Source organism: Littorina saxatilis, linkage group LG11 (assembly GCF_037325665.1).
Source record: "Littorina saxatilis isolate snail1 linkage group LG11, US_GU_Lsax_2.0, whole genome shotgun sequence".
Taxonomy (NCBI): Eukaryota; Metazoa; Mollusca; class Gastropoda; order Littorinimorpha; family Littorinidae; genus Littorina; species Littorina saxatilis.
Genome location: NC_090255.1, coordinates 25000447 through 25008360, shown reverse-complemented (window position 1 = coordinate 25008360; position 7914 = coordinate 25000447). Strand labels below are relative to the sequence as shown.

The window sequence follows — 7914 nt, the reverse complement described above, 5'->3', positions numbered from 1 at the left end:
GGGAAGCAATCTTACAGATGTAATCAATGTGGTCATTCCTATTATCAATCTTTACACCAAGGACTTTATGGTGGGACACTTCTTCCAATACTTGATTTTTTAATATAAAGGGGCGGAATGCTCGAAAATAGATTTTGTCGCTTCTATCTTGTGGTAATGAGCATACATTTTGTTTTTGTATGGCTAAGAGACATATTGTTTAACTCTGACCAATTCAGTAGAGCATTAATTCTTTTTTGGAGAATTTTTGATAAATAATCTAAGGAATGGTGACTAGAATGTATGGTAGTGTCATCTGCAAACAACTCGCAGTTATTACGAGAGAGAGAGAGAGAGAGAGAGAGAGAGAGAGAGAGAGAGAGAGAGAGAGAGAGAGAGAAAGAGAGCGAGAGAGAGAGCGAGAGAGAGAGACACACACACACACACAAACAAACACACACATGCCCCCGTCCACACACACACACACACACAAGAGAGAGAGAGAGAGAGAGAAAGAGAGCGAGAGAGAGAGCGAGAGAGAGAGACACACACACACACACATATGGACAGACAGACAGACAGAGATTCACAAAACATCAAGAAAATGACTATTGTAAGTATTCTCGTTTATTTCCGAATATACACACACACCTGGGAAGAACAAGCCTCTGACAGTAGAAACACTTCGATTACATGTGAGACAGAGAGTGTCGAAACACAAACACCAGGGATGAAGGGGAACAACTCAACATCTTCATAAACACGAAAACATTTGTATTCACCCTTGAATTCTCTGCGGGATGTTCTCGCAATGATTCAAGTCCTTAATCCTAAATGAAAATTAAAACATCAATGGAAAAAAACCCAGCTTCACTCGTCCTTTTATCCTTGTATGTTCTGTCAACTGTTGAAAGCAGTTATCCAAACTGTTAATTACAATGTGGAAAAACATGTGTGAGTCAATTATTCCATGCATACATTTTCTTGAGTTGCCCCAAGACAATGACAAGCTGATAACATTTGAAAAAGTAACGTAGTATCTGGGTACACGTATCAGGGTGATATTAATTAGACACATCGCAGTAAATAAAATGACAATAATAAAAGAAAACGGAAAAAAATGTCAGCAAGGCACAAACGATGAAATAAAAGAAGTTTGTTCCCTCCATGTGGGGTCACAAATATATAATATAAATGAAATAAATATGAATTAAAACAAAAAGGAAATACAACAAAATAAACCATTACAACTGATCAATCTATCAAGGAAGCACACAGGGAGTACATCTACAGTTCAGCCTGAACGAGCATCCCTGTAAAAAATGTGGAAGCACCGTTAAAAGTGTATTGCCTGACCCCTAATGTTTTCAACCACACTTGTTGACCTGCGTTCACCTGCACTGCACCGTGAGCCGTACACTTGCCCTTGCCAAAGGCACTCAGAAATGCGATGTCTTTATTCTCCAATACAATCCAGAGAAAAGCCGCCTTTCTCACATCGTCGTCACAAGGACTGGAGGTTGCCATGAAGCAGTACAGACCTGACACTGGGGCTGTGAAGATACCTGTCTGGTTGTCGTAACCACCGCCAACACTGAATATCACGTCTTCACAAATAAGAGTCTCCTGTCCAACTGTTGTTACTGTTTTTGTCAAAGCGCAGTTGAAAGCCACCTGGACACCAACTTTGCCTGCAAGAGATCACAAGAAATAACAATATAATGGAAGACATGACTTTTCTAATGATGCTAGCTTTTATTTTTTGATCAATTATAAAAAATCTTCTTTGTTCATTCAGTTGCTTGTTTGAGGATGAAAGTCGCTAGTCTGCTTGTTCATTTCAATGCTATTCTCTTATTTTATTGTTATTATCTCAGGTGCCAGGAGACTGGTTCCGCATAACTCTCTCTTACTCTATTACACATGCATTATGCATTTAGAGCGCTTACTTCCCATCGTTTATTAGATGTGTGTTACCAATAACCGGTTTTGACTTATGCACTAGAATTCACAAACATGTTTTTATTTCAAAAAAATTAAAAACAAACAGAAAAGAAAGCCACGCACCAAAAGCGAACGAGCGCGTGCGTAAACGTTATGGGTGGTGTAATTATCTCTGTGTGTGTGTGTGTGTGTGTGTGTGTGTGTGTGTGTGTGTGTGTGTGTGTGTGTGTGTGTGTGTGTGTGTGTGTGTGTGTGTGTGTGTGTGTCTCCATTTTTCTCTGACTCCGTTCGCTGGAATGTGAGCATACATTTGTGTTTTCTCATCTTTGGGCGAGATAATACATACCCATTTTGGTCTCCAAAACAGATCTCGCAGTGCTCTTCTGTCTCAGCATGTCTTGGGCGTTCTTCAGTTCCTTGCCGAACTTGTCGTTCTCCTTTCTGCTGAGGCCAACATCCTTCTTCAACGTTCCAACTTCTGTACCCAGATGGGTATGCTCCTTCTGAAGCTTGCTCTGGCCTGCAGTAATTTTGCTGACATCTGTTTGCAGCTTGTTCTGACCTGCAGTCATGTTGCTGACATCTGTTTGCAGCTTGCTCTGACCTGCAGTCATCTTGCTGACATCTGTTTGCAGCTTGCTCTGACCTGCAGTCATCTTGCTGACATCTGTTTGCAGCTTGTTCTGACCTGCAGTCATGTTGCTGACATCTGTTTGCAGCTTGCTCTGACCTGCAGTCATCTTGCTGACATCTGTTTGCAGCTTGCTCTGGCCTGCAGTCATCTTGCTGACATATGTTTGCAGCTTGCTCTGGTCTGCAGTGATTTTGCTTACATCTGTCTGTAGTTTGTCATGGCCAGACTGCAATTTACTGTGATCTGCAGTTACTGTGCTGACATCTGTCTGCAGTTTGTCATGGTCTGCCTTTACTGCAGTGACGTCATCACGTAGCTGCGTGTTCTCCTGACAGAGTAGAGAGTTCTTGTCCCTCACGCTGGCGTGACCTTGCTGCAGTGACGTCACCTCGTCACGAACCTTGTCCCTCAATGACGTCACCTCTTTCTGCAGAGCTCCCACGTCAGCGCAGAGCTTGGCGTTCTTGTCGTGAACGGCGGCCAGGTCTCGGCAAAACTTGTCACTCTGTACCATCTTTTCACTCAAAAGCTCCAACTTGGCAGCCATTTCATTAACTTTGGCGGGTAAGTCTTGTGGAAAGTTTCCGTTGCCTTGCTGTGGCAAGTCGTTAGTCGCTTGTTTCTGCGAGGCAGTTGACTGACTTACTGGCTCGACTTGACCGCTGGCTGTAGTCTCAGAGATTTGAGCGACGTCTGCATTTTGTCGTGTAGGAACCACACTGCCCATAAATTCTCCCATGGCTGCCAGAAAAGACTCTTCGCCTTCATCACGTGGAAGATATGTCAGCAATGCCTCCTCTTCTGTTGTCTTCAGCATGTCCTCGAAGTGACGAAGATCGTTCTTGGTAAGAACTTCAGCCAGCGATGATACAGATCTATCAACCCCTTTCAGCTGTTTGACCCTTTTCAGCTTTTCCTGCGCCAGAGTGGCGTCATTCTCAATCACGTCACCCAAAGCCTTCGTGACGTCACGGAGGCTAGCCAGGCTGACGTCACGGGCCTCTCCAGCGTGACGTAACAGGATGGCGTATCGCACGTGGATATCGTGTTCCCTCGCTCTCCTCTCCTGTCCTAGCCGCTTTTCTTCCTCAGACAATTTCTTCAAGATCTTTCCAATCAGCTCTTCTACGTCAACGGCTTTCTCAGTAGATTTTCTTTCCCCGGCAGTTTTGGAGGCTGTCAAGATCCTTGTGACGGCTGAAGACTTGCACAGCTTGTCGTGAATACAAGAACAGCGGGGGCAGAAGTAGCTCTGACATTGGCCGCACGTGTACTCGGCAGTCTGACCTTCCTCGCAGAGGTCACAGAAAAAAGTTGGAGGCTGGTTCTTGGCTTCTTCCTCGACATTTTCGAGGTAAAAGTTTTTCTGAAAAGGACAGAGAAAAAAACTTATTTTGATCGTTTTCGCTCATGTACGATTTTAAATAAAAATATATGAACATCTTACCGACATCTTCTGAACTAGGTTGTTATGTCTCCTGGACCCTTTCTGAATATAATCTTAAGAAACATATGCATGCCGTCAAGGCGAATAAAGAGGTTAACGTCAAATCTTCACCTGCCTATTATCATTGTGGGGAAAGAAAGAATGAGATTCACCACTGCAGAATGTGTCTTAACATGAGTAATTTGAATTCTGACCTATGCAAACGCCACTTACAGGAAAACCCGCAGTGCACGTGCGGCTATCTGAACGAAACCACTGACCAATATTTGATACATTGCCCTCTGTACATAGATGCTCGCCTGTCCACAATAAACGCACTACCTGTAAATTACTGACATGTTGATATTTTGTTAAATGGCAGCGAAAACCTTCCTCTTGCACCAATAAGTTTATTTTTGAAACTGTACACTCGTTTATTTGTGAATCTGGTCGCTTTTATTAACTCGCAATACTCATGTCAGCACTTCTGTTAACCCGACAACCATTATTGTGTATGCATTCTCCAATGATTTCACTAGCAAACAATTGGTTGGTTATCTGCCACTGGATTACAGTTTACGATTTACGATGTTCATTCTTTTTTGTATGCGCTTGCTACTTTCATCTCTCTACATGTCTCTATCGTTCAACCCCCCCCCCCCCCACCCTCTTTCCCTTGCTATAGTTCTGTCTTACTCTTTGCTTGGTTTACTTTGACCCTGGTTTTGACCCAGATAATGTCATAGTATGTATGGAATCTTTTTCTGTCCGACATCACATTTCTATTATCCACCATTCGTGTATAGGGCACGTAATATAAGCGTTTGCTTGAGTTAATTCGTGTCCCTATTATTTCTTGTTTTACTACTGTACCATGTCTAACTGAATAAAAACCTTGTTTAAACCAAATCTTCGCCAAATATACAATTGTTATAACATTGCACATTTTTATTAGATAAAAGTGAGGTAGGCCTACAATACGAGCAGACAATAACAGAAACTACAACAAGTTAGACTATCTGGTACCTTTTAAGTGACTTTCACGAAATGCGTATTTTCACAATACAAAAAAAAGTATATTGCTTACCTGTAAGTACTTCACACCTCCCGGAGGAATAGAGGTGGGGGAACGACAGGTGGGACAGATAATTCTGACAGGTGACCCTCCATCCTTATCGACTTGATCGTCTCTTGATGTCTGAAACATAAGAAAATGTAAATGTTTCGTTTTGTCAAGAATTAAACGTTCCATCAACTTAACTTTTCTTGTTTCTTGATTCTTTATTTTGGAACGCTAGCAGTCTCTCTGTTTGGGATTTTTACAGAAACATGTTTTGTTTTTCTACGTCAAGTGCATAATCGTGCAAAACATACAAACTTGATTCACAAGAGTACATGTGAACCGTGTGGTGCAAGAGTACCGATGACTCTCCATGCGGACATCACACTTCAGATCTTACAATATATTTAATATTAGCTCAAATTCCTGTCCCGTACTGCATGTTTCTGTTTTGGTGTTTTTTTCTAAATGTAAGGCGACAATTAAAAACATGTGTCATTTCGTATCCAGTTCCTTAATATCATTACACACTACAGTAATCGATGCTGAAAATAGGGTGTAACATGAGTTAAAGGTTGGAGATGAAGACAAGTATCTATGTGTGTGTGTGAGTGTGTGAGTGTGTGTGTGTGTGTGTGTGTGTGTGTGTGTGTGTGTGTGTGTGTGTGTGTGTGTGTGTGTGTGTGTGTGTGTGTGTGTTTGTTCGTGCGTGCGTGGGTGCATGCATGAGTTAGCGTGTGAATTTAAATCTGTTCGTTATCAATGTTTGTTTACCCGGTTTTGTCAGTTATTCAGAGCAACGCGTACTTGACCGCGCCCACTGGTACGATTAAGGTAGGCCTTGTGTGTCAAATCACTTCCTTGTCTGTAAAGAAATTTGCACTGCACTGACACATTTCTGAGCGTGTCGCTTTTTTACGGTCACAACACACGTCAGTCACAGCCAGCACAAACTGTGACATTTGAAGTCAAGACTTGAAGCTGAACCTCGAATGTCGTCGGTGTAAAACGAAGAAAGACACACACACTAATCAAGTTTACATCTCAAACGAAGCCCCTCATCAAGTTAACATCTCAAACGAAGCCCCTCATCAAGTTAACATCACAGACGAAGCACCTCATCAAGTTTACATCTCAAACGAAGCACCTCATCAAGTTAACATCTCAAACGAAGCACCTCATCAAGTTAACATTTCAGACGAAGCATCTCATCAAGTTAACATCTCAGACGAAGCACCTCATCAAGTTAACATCTCAGACGAAGCACCTCATCAAGTTAACATCTCAAACGAAGCACCTCATCAAGTTAACATCTCAGACGAAGCACCTCATCAAGTTAACATCTAAGACGAAGCACCTCATCAAGTTAACATCTCAAACGAAGCACCTCATCAAGTTAACATCTCAAACGAAGCACCTCATCAAGTTAACATCTCAAACGAAGCACCTCATCAAGTTAACATCTCAAACGAAGCACCTCATCAAGTTAACATCTCAAACGAAGCACCTCCTGTTACCAAGAATGCAAGGTTCAAACTCCCGTTTCGGTCTGAAACACGATACATATTTCTTTCACGATCTGCTGTCTAGTGCACAATATAATAATAATGATTGACACTCTTACACTGTGCATTTCATTACGTCAAAATGCAAGGTTCACATTCAGGTCAGGGTCTGAAACACGGATAATTCGTACAACAACAGCAGAGCCGTATAGATCACGACACAGCAATGATAAACACTGCTACACTGCGCACTTTCTTACGTTGTAACGCAAGGTTGAGAATCATACACGTCTTGGTTTGAAACCTAGGCTACCATTCACGGCACAACCGTGCTTCACTTTGTGTGTTACACCACAACACAATCTGGTAAACAATAACATTCTTACCTGAAGAGAGCGTCCAGCCCCCCGGTCCGTTAGCTGGGTGAGGCAGGGTAAGCAGAAGGTGTGAAAGCAGGTGAGAATCTTGGGATGTCTACCTTTGAAGGGCTCGAGACAGATACTGCAGGTATAGCGACTGTCTAACACACTGTCACCGCCGCTAGTCGCCATTTTGGTGTGAAGTGCGACTGCGGGGTGCAAGAACCAGTGACGTCACTCGCGTCTCTACTTTCGGTTTTGGCTGAGAGACTGGGAAGAGCTTTTCAGAATTGGCTCTCTAGCTCTCCAAACTCATCTCGTTAGCAGTTTGTTTGCATTAATTTTGTGCCGTTGTCTGGTTATGGCTACGAAACGTTAACACGTACAAATGGGTTGCAATGACTAATTTATTTTCGCGTTTCTGGATTAATTGGTATTTGTTAAAAAAAACAACTGGGCGCTTTACAGTAAACTTTCAGTTTTGTTTTTCAGTTACTCATGATTGTTCTTTCAGGCATTATTATATTCATTCATTTCCTTTGAACATTGTACACACATAATGAATCTCATCTTTGCCTCGTCTATATCTTTCTGTATGTCTGTCTGTCTTTCTCTATGTCAGTCAAAAACGATAACATTATGGATTTTTAGTTACTATGCTAAGCGGCTAAAACCGTTTTGTACAATATACCTGCACCTGGTACGTTAACCATTACTGTTTTCTGCTCCCGTCTGTTTCTCTCTTTCTCAATATTCCATCTTTTCAATTTCCGTTGGTTGCTGAAGACGTCACGTATTAGACGAGGCGGTGTAAAAACTGAAACTACTGTCAGCGTGAGTTCGTCCCCGAGAAATTCAAGTTTTACGCCCTCACGGCAAAGCCATTAGGGGCATGTTCCCGGGTTTTAACCCGATTTTAGATGAGATACACAAGTGTATGCGTGTTTAGGTGGTATCAGTCATCTGCACTTATGGCAGAATGACCGAGGTTTTTTACGTGCCACTGT

General features: G+C 42.3%; 1 protein-coding gene and 1 long non-coding RNA gene across 3 annotated transcripts in view; both read right to left on the bottom strand.

Moving 5' to 3' along the window:
- LOC138980145 (uncharacterized) overlaps positions 1-7914 on the bottom strand; it is a 431218-nt gene that overhangs the window by 129035 nt on the left and 294269 nt on the right. The window lies entirely within an intron of this gene.
- On the bottom strand, positions 585-7106 carry LOC138980101 (paramyosin-like). Of its 2 annotated transcripts, XM_070352909.1 has the most exons (5): positions 6935-7106; positions 5071-5181; positions 2979-3923; positions 2270-2945; positions 585-1670 (listed from the first exon to the last, which is right to left on the bottom strand). In XM_070352909.1, the coding sequence occupies exons 1-5, from the start codon at positions 7097-7099 to the stop codon at positions 1267-1269; spliced, it is 2301 nt and encodes a 766-aa protein (XP_070209010.1). In that variant the 5' UTR covers positions 7100-7106; the 3' UTR covers positions 585-1266. The 2 variants fall into 2 exon arrangements, with proteins under 2 accessions (XP_070209010.1, XP_070209009.1); XM_070352908.1 differs by having other exon boundaries at positions 2270-3923.

Coding starts and splice junctions, on each gene's coding strand:
- LOC138980101 (XM_070352908.1), bottom strand. CDS start 7,099: ATGGCGACTAGCGGCGGTGACAGTGTGTTAGACAGTCGCTATACCTGC. Junction 3,924..5,070: donor GAGGTGTGAAGTACTTACAG/GTAAGCAATATA, acceptor TGTCCTTTTCAG/AAAAACTTTTACCTCGAAAA. Junction 1,671..2,269: donor TGTTTTGGAGACCAAAATGG/GTATGTATTATC, acceptor GATCTCTTGCAG/GCAAAGTTGGTGTCCAGGTG.